This window comes from Didymosphaeria variabile (genome assembly GCF_027946475.1).
Source record: "Didymosphaeria variabile strain IMI 356815 chromosome Unknown scaffold_3, whole genome shotgun sequence".
NCBI classification, from domain to species: domain Eukaryota; kingdom Fungi; phylum Ascomycota; class Dothideomycetes; order Pleosporales; family Didymosphaeriaceae; genus Didymosphaeria; species Didymosphaeria variabile.
Genome location: NW_026611622.1, coordinates 2485111 through 2503882, shown reverse-complemented (window position 1 = coordinate 2503882; position 18772 = coordinate 2485111). Strand labels below are relative to the sequence as shown.

General features: G+C 50.8%; 6 protein-coding genes and 2 non-coding genes across 8 annotated transcripts; 5 read left to right on the top strand and 3 right to left on the bottom strand.

Annotated features, from left to right (window-relative positions):
- Nucleotides 1-214: 214 nt before the first annotated feature.
- On the top strand, nt 215-1837 carry N0V89_004176 (uncharacterized protein; the record flags this gene model as incomplete). Its single annotated transcript, XM_056212964.1, has 1 exon — nt 215-1837. One exon carries the CDS (start codon nt 215-217, stop codon nt 1835-1837), a length of 1623 nt encoding a protein of 540 aa, XP_056073272.1.
- Nucleotides 1838-2626: 789 nt separating this feature from the next.
- N0V89_004175 (uncharacterized protein) lies at nt 2627-4115 on the bottom strand (the record flags this gene model as incomplete). The annotated part of the gene is made up of 5 exons (XM_056212963.1): nt 2627-3092; nt 3148-3243; nt 3296-3681; nt 3738-3865; nt 3920-4115. 5 exons carry the CDS (start codon nt 4113-4115, stop codon nt 2627-2629), a joined length of 1272 nt encoding a protein of 423 aa, XP_056073271.1.
- A 1943-nt stretch (nt 4116-6058) lies between these two features.
- N0V89_004174 (uncharacterized protein) lies at nt 6059-7793 on the top strand (the record flags this gene model as incomplete). Its single annotated transcript, XM_056212962.1, has 4 exons — nt 6059-6121; nt 6191-6699; nt 6753-7166; nt 7214-7793. The coding sequence occupies 4 exons, from the start codon at nt 6059-6061 to the stop codon at nt 7791-7793; spliced, it is 1566 nt and encodes a 521-aa protein (XP_056073270.1).
- Nucleotides 7794-11212: 3419 nt separating this feature from the next.
- Nucleotides 11213-11694, bottom strand: N0V89_004173 (uncharacterized protein; the record flags this gene model as incomplete). The annotated part of the gene is made up of 2 exons (XM_056212961.1): nt 11213-11632; nt 11689-11694. The coding sequence occupies 2 exons, from the start codon at nt 11692-11694 to the stop codon at nt 11213-11215; spliced, it is 426 nt and encodes a 141-aa protein (XP_056073269.1).
- Nucleotides 11695-11915: 221 nt separating this feature from the next.
- N0V89_004172 lies at nt 11916-11999 on the bottom strand. Its single transcript has one exon. It is a non-coding gene; the product is annotated as a tRNA-Val (tRNA).
- Nucleotides 12000-12330: 331 nt separating this feature from the next.
- On the top strand, nt 12331-12412 carry N0V89_004171. Its single transcript has one exon. It is a non-coding gene; the product is annotated as a tRNA-Thr (tRNA).
- A 1333-nt stretch (nt 12413-13745) lies between these two features.
- Nucleotides 13746-15074, top strand: MOB1 (Mitotic exit network component; the record flags this gene model as incomplete). Its single annotated transcript, XM_056212960.1, has 3 exons — nt 13746-14495; nt 14543-14643; nt 14696-15074. The coding sequence occupies 3 exons, from the start codon at nt 13746-13748 to the stop codon at nt 15072-15074; spliced, it is 1230 nt and encodes a 409-aa protein (XP_056073268.1).
- Nucleotides 15075-16153: 1079 nt separating this feature from the next.
- On the top strand, nt 16154-18715 carry POP1 (Ribonucleases P/MRP protein subunit pop1; the record flags this gene model as incomplete). Its single annotated transcript, XM_056212959.1, has 1 exon — nt 16154-18715. The coding sequence occupies one exon, from the start codon at nt 16154-16156 to the stop codon at nt 18713-18715; it is 2562 nt and encodes an 853-aa protein (XP_056073267.1).
- Nucleotides 18716-18772: the final 57 nt, after the last annotated feature.

Here is an 18772-nt window from a genome sequence, read left to right as displayed (position 1 = left end):
CAATGCACAACGTGCGCTACAGTCGACGAGTCCACTGAAAGCGATGTGCTGCCTTACAATGTATAACGCAGATCATATATACAGAGACTTCAATTACATCCTCGATCAAAGGCAACTCAAACCCTTGATGACCATCATGTGGAATCGCTTTCGTAATGGCAGCTCCCGTTCTTCTTCGAACGCAGGGGGCCCGGTAGCTGTTGCACAATCCGATATGTCAGGGGCCTCTGTGCGCTTCTCGGAAAACTTCTTAACGGGGTCTAGCGAGCTCAAGGATGTGCAAGAGCTACTCGATTTCCACAAGTATCTCGTCCAAAGCCTCGGAGAAGACCTCCAGAAGTGTGCTACTGAACTTGAAAAGGTGAAGGAGTTGTCAGGTAACCAAGAGGTTCAGATCCATACTCAGCAGACTAAGATCGAGCGTTTTGTCTACCAAAACACTGACTTGAAGCGCAGGGTCGCTGAGCTCAAAAACCAGGTGCGCGAGGATAACAGCCGTATTGATGAGCTGGTGAAGGCCATCAATTCACTGCGGAATCGTAATGATCAAACTAATGACGCCCACAGCGGACCAATACCACTAGACGGCATCGTCAAGGACGCGCTGATTGAGCAGCTTGAGGGTGACGTGGAGCGGCTCACGCAGGATGGTTTCAACCACGATCGCGATATGCAAAATCTAGCCTCTACGCATCGGCAAGTGTTACACGAACTCGATAAGCAGGTGTATGATCTGCTCGGCGAGCTGGAGCACGAGCGCTATATCGTCGCAAAGAACATGGCCGAGCTTATCGAGATGACCAAGCTGAAGGAGGCTGTAGAAGAAGAGCTACAACAACGAATCGTCCGCGATGCCCTTGGCTCTCAAGGTACGTCTACGTCCAACAACGCAGATGCTCAGTCAGAACAGCTCAAACAAGCAATGACCTACACAGAGGAGCTCTGCCATAGCCAAGGTCTTTTTCAAAATGGCAAGGAGGTAGAGCTCTTCCATCTCTCTAACCTTTGCAGTCTGGCTTATGCACAGGAGGAGACGATCGCTCGCCTGCGTGCCGCCAACGCGGAGCTCCTAGCCGCTAGCATTCAGTCGAAGCAGGAGAAGGAGCAAGTTGGTTCGAAGGTCTCTGCTCAGGGAAAGGACTCGCCTGAGACGTCTGGGAGCGGACGTCCTGATACTCCTCGCCTGAATGTTACATGGGATCTACCTCTTCGCAGCGACTCTACTGCTGAGCCTACTACACCGTCTAAGCACTCTAAGTTGCGAAAGCGGAACTCCGTCTTCCATTCCCTCCGTGACTTGGGTCCTCGCACTGCGCCTCTTCCAGGTACTTCTCCTCCAGATACCCTCCGCACGCCGTCCACGCCCTCAAAGCGCCATGTCCTGTCTCACAAACTCCGCTACTCCCTCTCCCTCAGCAAGCCCGCCTCCAACCCCGAGCCCTATAAGATTGAGCAGCCCCGCTTGCTATCCGCCGCTGCGCAGCAAGCAGCCATGCAGCACGAACACGAGAAGCAAGCGCTCCAAACCGAGGTCGCGGGCTTGAGGCTCCAACTCTCCGAGGACGACGAAGCGAGTCAGGAGTTGATGGATGTGGCGGAGGTTGCTTCGCGAACGTCTTCGGGTTCTGATAATGATGGGTATCGCGGACTGGGTACGATTGGAATCGGTGAGGCAGCGGATAGGCTTTTCAATAGCTATCGGGCTGTGAGGGAAGGTGGAGAGACGATGGACGGGGAGCGTCGGCCTTCGGCAGAAGAGGAGACGAAGGCATATTCGTATCTTTTTGGTGATATTCCTGTTGTGTTGGAGGGCATGAGGGTCACGAGTTCCGAGTAGAGACGGTGAGCAAAACCTCTATCCCGAACGTGAATTATAATTGCCATGTTGTCCTGGCGTGTGTTCTAAGATGCAAACATGTACACTAAGCGAACAGAAGTTTTAGCAAGGTAGTTACACTTAATGTGTATCTTTCAAAATATCAAAGACCACTGGTTGGTTTTGTCAAACGTAAGTCTTACTCATATTCGTCCTAAGGTTGCGATTCTTCTAGGTCAACTGATAACAGCTTTGGTAGATATTGCTCACGGCTCATTACAGTTTTTAGTCACGCCTTCTAGTCCTACCTCTGAAGTTACAATATCTTGGCGAAGCTTGGATGTAGCCTCTTTTATCTACACTCTCAACCACAGACTGCAACTGAGATTAAGAGGTATAGTGCAACAAGGAGTATGCAAGATAAGCCAACAAAGGATAGTGAATGACCAATATGACCGCCGTCTCATGAGCATTTCACGCTAATCCGGCGCCACCCGAGCACCCTAGATATATTCAACAACAAAGTCGCTAGATAAAACACAGACGTCTCGGAAACACGTACCAACGGTATATGAGCGCCTCGATTTGCGAGATGATCGTATGGGGCTCAACACACCAGATTGGAACCACAACTGTGTAAAAGTAGGATCGGGAATGCGTCGATAGCGCATGACAAGAACACGCGTAGAGTTCAAATTGGGTGAGAACGAGCGAAGCGTCAACGATGTAAACAGTGATATCTGATACAGTAGAAAGGTCAAATGCCACCAGGGCTGAAATATTCGCACGGGTATCTTTCTTGTCTACGACTCAGTGAGCATGAGGCGCTCTCCTCTCAGTCCAAACTTTGGGCTGATGGGACTGAGTCCCTTCGTAGCCTCTCGCTGGCCCTCCCCCGCTCATGCTCTGATCATCACGGTTCTCGTATGTCACTTGAACGCTTCTTTCGAACAGGATAGCTTCCTCACTATCACTGTCTCTGCCCATGTTCTTCGCCTTCGTTGCTATCTTACCACCACTTTTATCCATGTCATCAAAAGACGACAGCGGAATACCATTGTCTTCGTTCTTCGTGTTCATGAGCGTATCAAGGGTGCGTTTGGCGCCACCGCTACCGAAAGTACGCTGCGCGTGGTTGCGCGAGAAGCCGCGCTCGTGGGACTTGCTGTTGCTGCCGGATGAGTACTCGCCAATCAGGCGGGGTGCAAAGTGCTTGAAGAAACGCCGAAGGGTAGACAGACAACAGCACATTATCAAGAGGTTAGCTTCAACGTAGCTGTTAAACTAAGTCAGTGTGGAAATCCGAAAGAGGCGGATGCACGGGGGCTTACATCCATAAGAAACCTTCGCCAATAACCCAGGTTTGATCCGCGGTCGTCAGAGAGGGTAAAAGAATTATCAGTCGCACGATAGAAGTAACGATAGTGCTTGCTACTGTTAGAGAATGACATTCCTGAAGATGTCAGGGGGTAGTCTTACATTGATCCCACCCCGAAGATACCGACCAAACCAAGCTTCTGCTTATTAGGCATTTGAAGTTTCAGCACCGTGGGTACCGGCAGCGCAAGTAGTAAGACATCGGTGACGATTCCGATGACAGCTTGAGCGAGGTATATGCCGCCGCGGTTGAGACAGACCGTGGTTGGAAGAGCAAGAAGCAAGGGGTCCCAGCTTGCTGCTATGGGTTTGCAAGCGAACAGCAAACTGAAGAATATGGCAGTGTACGCGGCCAGGCATACAAAGAGAGTGAACCAGACAAAGCCTTGGAACACCTTATTAGGGTTCAAACGTCGATAGAAAAGAGCGAGTGAAATTTTAGCCGCTGCAGTACCAATAGCGTAGAGAAGTGGTGCAGCGAGGATGATCTGTTCGATACGTCAGCTACGTATTGGCCAACGAGATGAGAAATCGAAATTCGTACCCGTGAGTAGAATGCATACTTCTCAATGCTAATTTCCCAAGCGTGTCGCCCGATGGCTCCGTGGGCCAACCCCAAAAGCCCGCAAATCTGTGTGCCCATACAGAAGAACCAGGCAAAGATGACCACCCCTACACAGTGAAGTTAGTGAAAAGCTTCCCATCCGCTGATAAATAGCCACGTACCATCCTCCAATTGGAACTTCTTCATGATTACGATCTTTGTGTACAGCCGCTGAAGCAAAAAGAGGAAACAGAATGTCATCTCCACTGCGACAACCGTGTACGACTCAACCACGTATTGTGTTTTGGGGTTTTCGAGGTCGACGACATAGCCATCGGGAGGGGCGAGGACGGTGATGGTTCCGTTAATGTTCGCCATTGCGGAGGTTGATCGTTCCGCGGACTCACCACTGCACGCGGTTACAGACACCCAGAAGAATATCGGAACAGAAAGATAGCCAACTGAACTGACTTATAGCGCGCTGTAACGGGAGTCGAGAAGGGAGTCAGGATAACGGTCCGAGGAGCAGGCTTAACACAACATGCAGATCTATTCTACGTTCTAACACGCATGAGGCACGAATGTTTTCGATCACCATCAGAAATCCTTCGCGTCCCTTCGCGTCTCTAAACCACCCCGGGCTCACCAGAACGGTCTGCATTCTCTTCACAAATGGACTGGTAAATAATCCCACTATGCTGCATGGTTGCATGAAACTTCACAGCGGCACGACTCCGGTCTGTGACTGTTGTAGGAAAAAAACCTGAAGATCAGTGAGTGTGCCGTCCTATGCTTACTAGCTTAAGTAAAACGGTTCATTTCACAGTCTCACCCGTGACCCGAGCTTTATAATCCCTTGGGACGCCTTTCGTGAAATGCTTGCGAGCTCAGGTACCCAACGTGCTATGCATCCCGAGTCATGGCTTCTCCCGTGCGACAAAACACGCCGTCATTGAGGACCAAATGGTGTATATGCCGACAATGCTCTATTGTCCTGTATCAATGACCTCTCGAACAGAAGTCTTCCGAGAAGAAGTACCCAAGCGTCTCTATGCGAGCTACATATCCACGGTGAAAGTCATCACTGTGGTTCTCGGTCCTCCTCGTATCGAGCAGCAATGGACAAGGATCTCCCTTCCAGGTTGGTGGGCCCTTGGATGCTGCCAAGCTGTCACAGCTCAATAGCGTTATATAGACGGACCGGGCGTGGGCGGATGTATGCATGCGCACCGTTGGATGCCCAGGTGTTGAGATTGTCGTCACCATCGTACGTTCCGGTGACCCACAAGCGGAAGCCATTAGTAGGGCATCCCGGCAGTCTGTAGGAAAGAGTGGCATGTACTGGAGAAATGATCTACTTTCATGGTGCAATGTAGTAGTCGCAAAAGTCGCGAAACTACGGAAATGGTCAAGCACACGCGTAAAAACTAGACATGTTCGTGACCTCTGGGAGATACCAAGCGTATGGTAATTTCTCCAAGATCGAAAGTTATTGCCCAACTTATGTGATCGCGTACTAATGACCGGGACTCTGTCGCGACCAAATTGTAGGTGAGTCAATTTTGTCGGAGAATAAACGGGGTCCTGATCCTACCGCCAACGGGCGCAAGTTCGGGGCCATGGGGAAGGATCAACACCCCAGGCCGGAGATACGCGCGCACGGCTTCCGGGTCTGCATGAGTGTAGGTATTCATTTTGTTAGGCCCCTAGTCGGGCTTCTCTAATGAGCGCCTCGCGATGTGTTGCAGCTCTTGCCTGTTTATCATTCTTTATGCGGCGTAATTGTGGAGACGTGGATTGGTACAAAGTAAAATCTTGCATTGAGCGTGAACGCTCATTCAATATAGACTAGGATGCCCAACAACCCAGCTGTGTGGGATCAAACTATCAGTGAAGCTGGAAAACTTTTTGTGGTTCATTAACGAGTACATTATAATACATTGCTTACATCTCCTTTAGAAGTTATCAAGCTGGTAGCAAAGAACTCTGAACGGGTAGGGGTTGAGAGGGTAGTGGGGCGGGGGCTGAAGGTTCGCCATCCCTTCAGGAAAGATACAGGATGATCCTACCTCGGTATCGCATCCGGATAGAAAACGGTTGGTTCATATCGTAGAATTTTCCCCTTTCGAAGAACGTCAACGGCTAGGTGCAATGTGCCTGGTATGTACGTACCAGGATGGCAAAGAGTGGCAATCAGTCGAGTCAGGTAAAGAATAACGCTCACAGTTAAATTCGGTGAGCTCTCTCTTAGGTTGCGCAATCCTTCCACCGTGCTGCTTGACAACTGGTTTTCCCACTCTTCACGGGCCGAAGTCTGAAACATGTTGAAGGTCGCTGCCATACTGTTGGGTCTCCCTGCCGCCTTGGCTCAGAACAGTACGTGCGTAAGTGACAATTCTTTCGTTTGGTTGGTTGGGTTCATGTCCCAGAGTTGATACTAACGTCACCTCTAGTGTCAAGCTCTCCAAGGTGCTGGGCTAGCCCACGTCTTGTATCCCAACTCGACAGAGTACTCCAACCGCACTGAGTCGTACTGGTCCGTCAGCGCGCAACTAAGTCCGTACTGCATAGTGCAGCCAACGTGCACTTCGGACGTAGTCAAGGTAGTGAATACACTCGTGGCAGGTGCAAGCTGTTCTTCGACAAAGTTCGCTGTCCGCTCTGGAGGACACACGGTATGGGCAGGCTCAAACAACATCAACGATGGTGTAACAGTCGATCTGGGCCTCATGAAAGATGTTTCGCTTGACAAGAACGCTTCAGTCGCTTCAATTGGACCAGGAGCAAGATGGATGAATGTTTATGCAGCACTGGATCCTGATGGCTGGACTGTTCCTGGGGGAAGGGCCGGCAGTGTCGGCGTTGCTGGTTTTTTGACTGGTGGAGGCAACTCATTCTTTACTGCTCGAAAGGGCTTTGCATGCGACAATGTCAAGAACTTCGAACTCGTTACTGCAAATGGGTGGGTTAAGATATCGACTTTCTCACGACGAAGCCCCACTGACAGAATTCCAGTGAGGTAGTGAATGCGAACGCAGATGAGAACCCCGATCTCTGGCAGGCTCTGAAAGGTGGCTCTGCTGCCAACTTCGGCATCGTTACCAGATTTGACATGTTCGCCTTTCAAACTGGCAACCTGTGGGGTGGCACTGCGACTTACAACAAGTCGGCCACTGCTGAGCAGATTGCAGCCTACGTCAAGTGGACCGACAATATCAACAACTATCCTGATGGGAGCTCTATCATATTCTGGAGTTACTTGCCTGCCATGGCTGACATTGTGATACTGGCTGCATACGAGGACACTCAGGGTGACGAGGCACCGGTCGGGTTTGATGACTTCATGGCCATCCCCCGTATCGCTGATACTCTGAGGATAGACAGCCACAAGGCACTGACAGATGAGCTCGAGCAAGCTACTGGATATCGGTCCGTATCCATGCTACACGCTTGTCTACCACACTGACACTTTGCAGGGACATCTGGTTCACCATGACCTTCGCCAACGACGCCGAAATCTTCACCAAGATTGTCGAGCTCAATGAAGCCTTCGTGAACGAGTGGAAAGCGACCAATGACCCCGACTTCATCACCCAATGCATGTTCCAATCTATTCCGACCGTTTTCTCGATGCACAGCGTGGAGAGAGGCGGAAACGTCATGGGTCTTGACGCAGTTGACCGGAATGCCATCATGTTATTGTTCAACATCGCCGTCAAGACGGCTGACGAGGAAGCTGTTGCGAGACCCCTGTTACGCTCTTACGGCGAACAGATGCAGGAATTCGCCGCGAGCAAAGACGGCTTGGTCGACTGGCAGTTCATGAACTACGCCGACGCATATCAGGACCCGCTGGCGAGCTATGGCTCCGACAATGTGGAGAAGATCCGGGCGGCCGCCAGAAAATTCGATCCCAAGGGTGTATTCCAGACCAAAGCGCCAGGTGGTTTCAAGATCTCGCGTGTGGGAACTGGAGCAGCTGGTGTGGAGGAAAGAGACATGTTTGGTAATGTGGGGGCGGAACCGAAGACTGCGGCGAATTTGAGTGATGCTTAGCTTGCATAGGAAGATACCATCTCGGGGTTCTAAACCGACTTTGTCGGAGTAACGATAATACTACAATCTCACACAACACACGTAATTGACGTCATCGTGATAGCAGAAACGAGAATACTCTGTTCACGTCTTCTGTGTTTCAGATGATGCATCGCCACAAAAGTGTGTGATCATTTTTTTGAATAGCCATTCCGGCATCGTACACCCACCAAGAAGAGCTTCTACCAGACTAGTCTGGTATGTCTCATGCTGGAATTTCATTCACATTTCGCAGACAAGGCCATGAAACGGATATAGTTCTCTTTGTCCCTGGGCGACTTTCCACGAGCCTTACCCCTACACCCCTACTCTTTTTGTTGTCACGAAGCTCACTTTTCTCATGTTTGTTCAGTGTCTAGACTCGTAGTGAGGGTTGTAACGTCCTGTGACAATCGACAATCGGAATAGTGCGGAAGGTCGCAGCAAGACTTCTGGAGGAGAATGTGTACCCGTCGTATTTGGAGATTAGGTCGTACTGTGTTTACTCCATACAAACACGCTATACGACCAAAGTAGATCATGCATCACGCAAGACCTTCCACACGTGATCTTGGAGCCTAGCGACAACCGTCGTCACCCCACCTTCAAATGCGCATCCGACTTTCGCACTACTCGAGAGCAGTCTAGCAACGCAATCTAGAATCATGCATGGCAAAAAGCCACAGCATGAAATCAAAAGACGCGTTGTTAGACTCAGTACTGATGACACAAATGCGTGGTTGCGTCCCCGGCTCTCTGTCTCTCGTCACATTCCTTGTATGCCTCCAGGAATGCTTTCGGATCTAGAGCAGAGTGTAAATAAAATTGTTTCGAGTTCGAATCTAAACGAGCATGAAATTAGAGGAGGTGAATGCTTCTAGGTCGATGAAACTTGCGCAGGACATTGCTGCTTACTCGATGACTGGCCTTCGGAATAGCAGGAATTTCTGGAGGACCCGTTTTGTGAGGGGGAGCTGGGTTCGATGTGTGGTGATAATCTTCTCGGTAACTTTGATAGAAGTGCCGGTTGAAGAGAGCTCGATATAGTCAACGATGGATTGTCGGTCTAGTGTCTCTATGGCTATGCGCCAATTGGCACTATGATTTTCGTGCGCGAGCATAGTTGTTGGCGCCAGCTCAGGGTTTTGTAAAGATACTACTCTTCCACCATTGACCACTGCCGAGGGTGAAGAGTTAGAGCGTGTGAGAGAACAATCGGCTTTTACGGGAACCCATTGCTTTCGCTATAGACATTGAGACTGCTTTTATATTATAGAATGCGGCTTTTCCGCCCTAGTAGTAAAGAACCTTGCCCATCTAGCACAAGCTGTTTCTATACTATCAAAGCTTAAAAGGTCACGGTGAAGGTCTTATCATATGAGTAGGTCGTGGTGAAGGCCTCATCACATGATAGTGAAAGGCTCATCACATGATAGGAGGTCATCGTGAAGGATATCTTGAAGTTCTTGCACATGACCTGGCTCGGTGGAATACTTAAAGAAGTTCTACCTCTCTGAGCATCTACCCTAACCCCCCTACTGTTGAGACCAAGCGGTTTAGGAAGATGTGATGCGCGTAGGTTCTAATAAATGATGCCGAGGTGCTTGTGTGGGTGATGGGTGATGGATGACGGGTAATGGTGTAGAGGATGGAGGAACATACATGTTCGCACGCTACCCTAAGCTTCAAATCACCCAGCTAATCACGGAAACCCCTCCGTAGCTAATAGGACACTTTGGCAAGCTTGCTATTATAGTATGGGTACACGAATAATTTATTCAATTATTTTCTGAATCATTTTCTCCCTATGGTTTGTGTGAAGAGGAAAAAGCAGAAAATACTACAATAGTATAGGTGAACAGGACCATAATAGTATGGTACATCTCTTAGTCTATAAGGTTGCTTCGGAAATATTCACAATGGGAGTGTTTGCGGAGCTCGGCATTTAGATATCGTGTCCATTCGTATTGCTACTTGCGTTTACTATCCCAATAGCTCTCGCCATGCGCATACTAGATAAGCATATACTACCATTGCACGATCCTTTCTAGTGCGTTCGCCTTAGATCTACTTCAAGCATACAGCTCTCCTGGTACCGGCACAGTCACCTCCTGACTAGTGATTGAGCAGTGTGAAATTTCGCCACCATGTATGCTCCTAATCATGCCTACTGTACCGGCGTAAGATGTGAGTCCTTATCATCTGGAGGAGGGTGACAAGCTGCGCTTATAGCTAGGCTACAATGACCGGCTGGAAGTATGCAACATGTGACGCTTCGAGAGGAGTAGCAGCACAGTAGCAACACGCACGAGATACACGAGCAGACTCAGACTCGAGTAACCGCACGTGGTTTTGGAGAGACTGAATTTGAAGGCACCACCGTGGTCGCGGATGTCTTATCGAACAGGAAAGATCGATTGAGAGAGTAACCAATGTAGAAGCCCTGGCATGAATGTGAGTGGCGGCCCATCGATACGATAGCTAGAGGAAGAAGGCGTTTCGCTGATCTTCGATCCGGTTCGTCACACGGAGTCCTCTCCGCTTCCTTGCAAGGTTTTTCCCATTCTCTTGAAAAACACAATGATGTGCAGATATGGTTTAGTGCCCAATATGAGATCGAAAGGCCAGTCTGGGGCAGATGTGCCAGAAAAGTGTTGAAGATGACTCTACGGGTGTCGAAGAATTGCATGGGGAACGACAACTGAGTATGCGCAGTTGCTCCTCACTTCGCTCGACTGACACGGATGCTGAGGAAGATGACAGCAACCAGCATAGCTCCGATAGACACTCCTATAAACGTTGGTAAGAAGATGTCCTGAAGAGGTTGGCGTCAACACTTACAAAAGCACAAGCAAAAACGATCCTGCTTCGACCATTGTATCCTTGACGTCCTCGGGTATAGCTCCACTGCCTAGCAGACTCGTCTTGTCCTGGGTGGATTACCAAGTCGTTTTGCGCAAAGCGCTTCCTTTCCCGTGTACATCGCCCAGCTGTGGTTCGATCCGGTCCCTACATAAAGGAAGAGATAGCACCACCTTGTGTTGATAGATGATCAGACGACACCTCCTTCAAGGTCAGATGTATAGCAACGATCTGAAGCGAGTTGCATATGACCACAAAAGATACGAATGCCGCGCTCTGAATAGCAGTACTGTTGCACGTACGTTTGCTTAAACCATAAGACACGTGTAGTGGCGGTAGGCTCAACCACAATCGAAGTGTCGAGTATGATCAGAATTTTCCAACTCGTAACAGAAGACACATTCACGAGTTAGGAATCAGGCCAAGTAACCCTGGGGATCCTCGAGCTTTACCTCAGAGAGAGAAGCTCGGACATCACACATTATCCTGCAGTTGGATCAACGACCTTGGTAAAGTCGCGTCTTCTACCAGTTGAACAGTCAAGCCGTCGTCTCCAAAACTGACAGAAGCTTTAAGAGTTGTAATTCCGAATGACTGATTGTTCTGGCCCAGCGTTGCCTTCGAGACTGTTGCAGTACGCCCGTCCCCGGATATCCCCAAGCGCGGTCAATATCGTGCCAGCCCGCAAGGCACATGCCCCTGGTAATTTCATCTTCTCGTTCTAAAATGCTCGAGACAGAGTCGCCAACGGTCGCAAGAATATCCTCGGCATTATACCGCAACAGCACCCACGTCATTGCGATCACTTTGATGATGTTGGAGACGATGACCACGATCATGATGCCCATGCTGAATTCAACTTCGCATACGTCTTTGTTCTGTTCGGAAAGGCAGTAGTCGATCAGACAACCCCATTCAGTCCAGTTCTTCGGGTTAGCCTCAAACTTCTTAGGTTGGCACTTGATGTTTTGGCCGTCTCATTTTCGTGAGCAGATCCACCAACTGTTGGTCATACCGCCATTGTCCAGCCAGCTCGGAAATGTCGTCATCAAGCACAGAGTCAGTTTCGTTATGTTCACTTGAAAAAGGACTAGATTCCGAGGTCCAGTCATGAACACGTTCGAGTAGGCTTGTATACTGTCCTTGTTGACTAGTACGACAACAACGGGCGCTCTAACGCTTCGACATAAAAAAGGAGGCCTGCGGCTGGAACGCAGGAGCAGGAGCGAATCGTACATGCGATGACTCAGCCGAGGTTTGAACTCGGGACCTTCAGTGTGCTAACCAATGTTAGACTGACGTGATAACCAACTACACCACCGAGCCTGTTGAGTGCACATGAAGAGCTTACCTTGCAGATTTCCTTCATAAGGATTCTGGATGAGGATCTTGAGGTATGCTCATATTTGCGGTGGAAATCTGTGCCGAGGTTTCGGCAGGACCCACAACAGCACAAGTTGCAAGCGGAAGCAACGGAGAATTTGAGCCCTGAGCCTGGACTCCAGCGAATGAAGAGGTTGTATCATGATATCAAGGGGCTCACTTTTTATCCATCTTGACGTTGGGTTTAGAAGTGTCCTTCCCAATGTAGTGGTTCTTATATCATTCAAACTCCAGCCCAAACGTCCTCAGCACAGCTTTCAATCTTCGGATGAAAGCCCGTTTGGCTCAGTGGTAGAGCGTATCACTAGTACTAAGCCGCTATGATAAGGTCATCAGTTCGATTCTGATAATGGGCAAGAAGCAGCGGATTTTCGCAGATCTCTTTTTACCATTTCACCGCCATGTTAAGCTGTGCTTGCTATGCTTTTTCTCCGTGCTTGTCATAGCATCCTCTTCTCGTTTCCTAACCAGATTACTCCGGACCTTCTCCTAACCTATCTCTTACCCTCATAAGAGCCTTCCCAAGCAGACTCACCCCAGTCCTTCTTGCCCTCTGCCTGACCCGCGGCAAAGCCAATTCCCCAATTCCTCTCAACAGGTGAAACCTCAATTAATACCTTATTATCGGCCGCAAGCAGCAAATCTTTACACTCCTCTACCTGTGAGACTTTAGGTAATTCGCCTGCTCAGCGATCTCATCCACCTTGCTTCTCCAGAGCTCCCCATCGAAATGCTTGATCCCCCTTCCGAGGCTATTGGCTTCCTTTGGAGTTGCAGCATCGAGGATGCGCCTCGCTACCGCGGTATCCGACATTAGGAGAGCTTTCGCATGCATCACGTCATGCTCTGCTGTTCGGAAATATTACCTGGATACTGAGGATCGGTGAAGGAGGCTGGATACCACATTTGGAGCCGAGACTCCGGCAGCTGGAGCTCGTAGCCGTAGAATAATACGTGAGTGTCTGACATGTACTGAGGGGCCATATGGGACTTGAGCCTGCGATGACATCTTCCTGATCGTTGCGGCTCAGTGTAAGAAGCGCCCTCCAGGATGCTCTATATGGGTGGCTGTGTTGAGTGAAAAGACGCTTCCTGGGCAGTTACAGGAAAGAAACGATGCACAAGACGCTTGGTCCCTTGCTCGGCGTGAGTCCGACTATAGAGTGTACATGGAGGACTTTGCCCATCTTCTCAAGACAGAGGTCTACTCAGGGGGGGCAAGTTGCTGACGTCACGCTAGAGTCATGAGAACGTGGATCTAGTCGCGCTTTGCACATAGCTGCTGTATCCAAATGCTCCTTAAGTTTAGACATGAACCAAATAGGACCTGGTCGAGTAGGTGGCATGCAGGCAAGAGCAGAGAGGCAAAGGAGCACTTAATTGTGGCTAGAGGCTTAGTCATGCTGTGGCGTCGATTGTTTATCGCGGGGCACCAGCAACCAAACACTCACCCCAGTCTATACCAATAACTTCCAAGCTCTCGCGACTTTCCTTCTTCTGATTTCAGATTCACAGTCCCTCCTAGCGTCATTCTCATCTTGTCCACTCGCAAGTGAAGGTTTGTGCATTCCTTGCGCTTGCCGGTCACCCTGCTAACGAACGGAATGCGAAGCGGCTACCGCGCAACACGATCACGCAGGTATATCTAGAACAACGCTGTCGTAGAAGATGTCAGGCTTCATATCCACAATGTTCGTTCCACCCGTCTCCACCGCTGCTTTGCACGCTTCGCACTCTCATTTCCCAGCAAGACCGAAACCGCTGCAACCAGTCTTCACCTTTGCCCAGAGCCAGAGCTGCATGTACCTTGGGATGGATATGCTGGACCGAGCCGAAAAAGGGGACACCAGAGACGCCTGGGCTAAGATTGATGGCGGCATTTCTCTCCTCTTACCGCAGACAGCGTACAAGAGCCCATTGCAGCGCGCTGGGAAGGCATTGCGGACACAGCAGGCAGGAGCACCTTGCGCATCGTCTACTAAGAACAATGCGACGGGTGTCTCTTCGCTAGCAGCCTCTAGCAGTGCCCTCGACCAGGTTCGTCTACCGCGTCAGCGTGGGCAACAGACCATGGCTCCAGACTATTCCAACTACTCTTACAAGTCGGTACCTGCGGGCCAAGGGCCATCCCTACAGCAGCAAATTTCAAACAGTGGTCGCAGCCGCTCTGGTAAAGACCATGAAGATGGCAGCGGTATCGGCACAATTTCCAATGCCGACACAAATGCACAAGCAGCGCAATCTGAAGGAGGCATAAGCTTACTTTCTTCTTCATATAGTAACCCGCGGACACAGAGGGCACCGTTCAAGCCGCAAAAGTCGAGTCGAGGCACAAGCAGTTGGCAGCTGAAGCAATATGCCGAGGCAACGCTGGGGAGTGGGAGTCTGAGGAAGGCGGTCAAGCTACCAGAGGGAGAGGACAAGGACGAGTGGCTGGCTGTCAATGGTATGGGAAATGCTTGGTCAATGACGTCCGCCACTAACAGGTGGAAGTGGTCGACTTCTACAACCAGATCAACCTTCTCTATGGCTCCATTACCGAGTTCTGCTCGCCGCAGAGCTGCCCCGAGATGAAAGCTACGGACGAGTATGCACCGAGCGCCTTTTCATTTCACCATACCTACTAATGAAGATCTCAGATTCGAATATCTGTGGCAGGACAACGAGGCGTTTAAAAAGCCCACCAAGATGTCTGCCCCGGAATACATCGAGCACCTCATGGCGTGGATCCAAGCGAATGTCGACAACGAGGCCCACTTTCCTAGCCGCATCGGTGTACCTTTTCCCAAATCGTTCGCCTCCCTCATCCGCAATATGTTCAAGCGGCTCTACCGCGTCTACGCCCACATCTACTGCCATCACTACCCGGTCGTCATCGAGTTGGGTCTTGAGCCGCATCTGAACACGAGCTTCAAGCACTACGTGCTATTCATCGACGAGCATGGGTTAGCGAGTGGGAGCAAGGACTTCTGGGGACCGCTAGGCGACCTAGTGGAGAGCATGTTGAGGAGCGACTAGATCGCGCATAGACCGAAGCTTCTATGCAAGAAAAAGACGTATGATGAGCACTTTTATGAGCTTTTGGATGTTGCTTTCATCATTGTGGAATTACAGACGAGCATTGGGCGGGTTTAGGCGTTCTCGGCGATATCTCTTGGGCAGAGCACTGATATTTGGACGCTGGCGGATACACGCAGTACCTGTTACGATGTATGAGTATGGGCAGTAATCATGAGAATACACGTTTCCAATTTCGTTTTCTATTCAACTACGTCAATAGATCTCATAACTTCGCAGGAAAGGGCATTGATGACGAGCGCTCGTCCGTACATTTCCGAAAGAGGCGCGATGAGCAGTGGGCCAACGGTGTAGCCGAGCACAAAGATTGAAATCATGAGTGACCGAATGGTTTTTGAGATGGTGTTGTATTCAGCGAGGGTGAGGGACTCGCAAGAACATGGGCTGAAGGGATTCTATGGCCGGGCTGGAATGCAGACGATACCCTCGGGGATCACAGTGCGGCTACGACGTAGCGGGATTGTGCATAAGGTCGATCACTGTAGCTCGGCCGATGTTTAGCCTACTACAAATACAACTTGCGAGGCTGTAGTGATCCCGTGAAGCTAACGAGCGACCATCGCCAGGAATAATGGTTGGGTATGGTTTGGAGGCGAACGTGTAAGCATACCGTATGCGGCCATTACTGCGCCGTGTAGATCGTGATAATATATTGTCTTCCATGATTGGAAGAGTGCGATTGGTTTGGATGTGATATATGCAAGAGAAATATTGATTTATGTCTGTAGAATGGCGCGCATGTTGAACGAGGCATCCTGTTCGATGGAAGAGGTTCTTGTGCGACGGTGGGCGCTTGAGGTCGAGGTCCAATTATTAGAGATGCGTCTTTGTAGGAAAGACAACATGAGTAGAAATGTTCTGCGACTGTTCAAATTGTGCAAGGTGATGAAAGAGAGATGCACGTGGGTACGCGATGACGCTAACCCCACGCGTACGGGGGAAACTTCCGAAATTTTGGGACCTCCAAGTCGTCTCGCGACAGCCTCCATACTAAGTCATATACATGTATGTACATCGCCATGTCGGATAACAATCGCAAAAAGCGCAAACCCGCTTCCGAGTCTGCGCCCTCCGCAAAACGTCCGCGCTTCGCTCAACGAGCACACGCGCACCACATCTCCACCAAGTCGACTAACGCCGCGTACCCCAACGGCGAGATCAATCTCAGGGCCTTCCTCAATTCGCACCAAAACGAAATCAACTCACTTGAAAATGCAATGCGCGCTGCAAAGAAGGGCTTGTCGCGTCGTGCCTTTCAGGATGTACCCCGGGAGTTGAGGCGCAGGACGGCGAGTCATAATCCGCAGCGGGTACCGAAGAGACTGCGAGTTAGGGCAAAACAGGAAGCAATTGAAGACAACACGCCGATTTCCAGGGGAACGAGCGGAAGTGGGGTGGGGAAGGGCAAGAAAAAGTGGTTGCGAAAACAGGGGATCGAGAAGAGTCGGAAGATGTGGGAAGAGCGTAAAAGGAGGAGGAAAGAGAATAAGGATGGCGGCGATGCAGCGGACGAAGCTATGGAGGGTACGGGGGTCGAAAAGGTTACGAATACTACCAAGAAGGACGTTGTAAAAAAGGCAAAGAGGAACTTTGCCGTGCTAGCTACACCTGAGACACCGCCCTCGCGCTTTCGCCGACGCCAGCAGAACAAGACGTGGCTTCCAACACATATTTGGCATACGAAACGGGCGCGGATGACACCTCCGACCGAACCGCTCTGGCGATTTGCGATACCACTAGCTCCAGCTGTAAAAGCGTATCGCTTAACCCACCGAGCTTCGGCATTGAGGGGCGCTGTGGCCTGGGATATGAGTTACATGTCCACCATAAGCTTGGAGGGCGTCGAAGCGAGCATATTGGGTCTGCTGAAAGGGTTGCACTTCTCGCAAGAGAGCGAAGAAGACCCATGGCAGGATCGAGGCAAGGCGAAGAAATGGAGAACCGGTTCAAGGGTATGGGACGGCTGGCTATACGAACGAGAGGGAAACGTTCCACAGGGAATTGCGTATGTTACGATCATATGGTGCGTAGCGGAGGAAGGCAGTACGAAGAGGAAGGTTTTCATTCGGGTTCATCCTTGCGCATTCCTACAGCTATGGAATGAGGTCATACGGATCGCGAAGGTACAGAAGCCGGCAGTGACTCTGGAGGACCTTCGATTTGAGATCGGATCGATCGAGATCGTAGGCCCCGGCGCCGCGGAAAGCCTTTGCTCCATCTTACACCCGAGCTCTCCAGCCGACGAAAACTCTCCTCAATCGACTTGGCCAGCATTAACAGAGGTCTCAGATCCCGGTGTCCTTCCACCAGGAGCGCTTTTCTCATTTCCCATTTGCGATCCGCGGCTCCGAGACCCGCCACGCAAACCACGACGAGCCCAAGATGTCGAGTCGCAAACGACATTGATGGAATTGCTCGCTGCGTGGCCTGTCGATGCGACCCAAAACGAATCTGCCCTCTTCAGTCGCAACGCAAGGCTTGCGGCAGCACGTTCTCTCTCCTCCCAGAAATCGATCAACTGCCGCAAGAGCACCGAAGGCGCATTCGGCGGATACCCCGAGCCACGAGCAACAGACCCCCAAATCCCCATGCTAGTTTACACCTCGAAGAAGAGCAAGTCCTGGACTGTGCTCCTCCCATGGAAGTGCGTGACACCGGTCTGGCGAGGACTCATGCGATACCCCTTGACAACTGGCGGCAACCCGCGATTTGGTGGGTTGAAGGAAAGGCGTCAGGTAGCCTTCGAACGCTCGCTGCCGAGCTTTCCCTTCGATTTTCCTGGATGTGACGCCGGCTGGAGATGGGAGCAGCAAGAGCGGGCGGTGAGGCAGCATGAGTGGACGAAGCGGCCGAAGGGGAAGCGTATCGAGTGGTCTACAATCGATATGGGTAACGGGAGGAAGGGTGAACTAGGCGACCCTTGGGCGTGCGAGTGGGAGAGGCTTCTAAAGAAGGATGGCGAAGCCCTGTCTATGACGGGGACAGAAGACCAGCCCTCACACTCACCTTTCCACCAGCTACCTTCACGAGACGCCCCCGCATTACTAGCAGGGAAAGTCGTCCCATCAGTATCATCGTCTACACCACATCTCTTCACCGTTAAGATCAGTATGACCCAGCGCGGCACGCCCACAACATGCGCCCGTATCTACCGTCTACCCACCAACAATCCCAACCTCCGCACTGAATGGCTCTCCCTTCTCCCTACCTTCAACCCCTCTTCCACCCGCACCAAACACTCCAGGACAGCCACTCCCTCGTATCAAAACCTCCCAGGGCACAACCAGCGCCACGACCTCGCCCGCAGCTTCCTCCCGCCTCCATCCGCGCGTGACGGTCCACCTAAGGCGGGAGATGAAGATTATCCTATCGTGCCTGACGAAGAGGACTTGATTGGGTTTGTCACAACGGGGAATTACAACCTTGCTGAGGGGATGCCGACAGCAGTTGCGAATCTCGTTGTACATCGCGTTATGGAGGAATTAGAGGAGGGTAAGGGCATGGATAAGGAGGGGCGCATATGTATTGTGAGGGGAGCCGGGGAGACAATTGGGAGGTTGGCTGCTTGGGAGCTTGTGTAAGGCTAGTGTATCGAAGTGATATTGCGGAGGTTTCTATTATGGGTGAATGATGCGCTC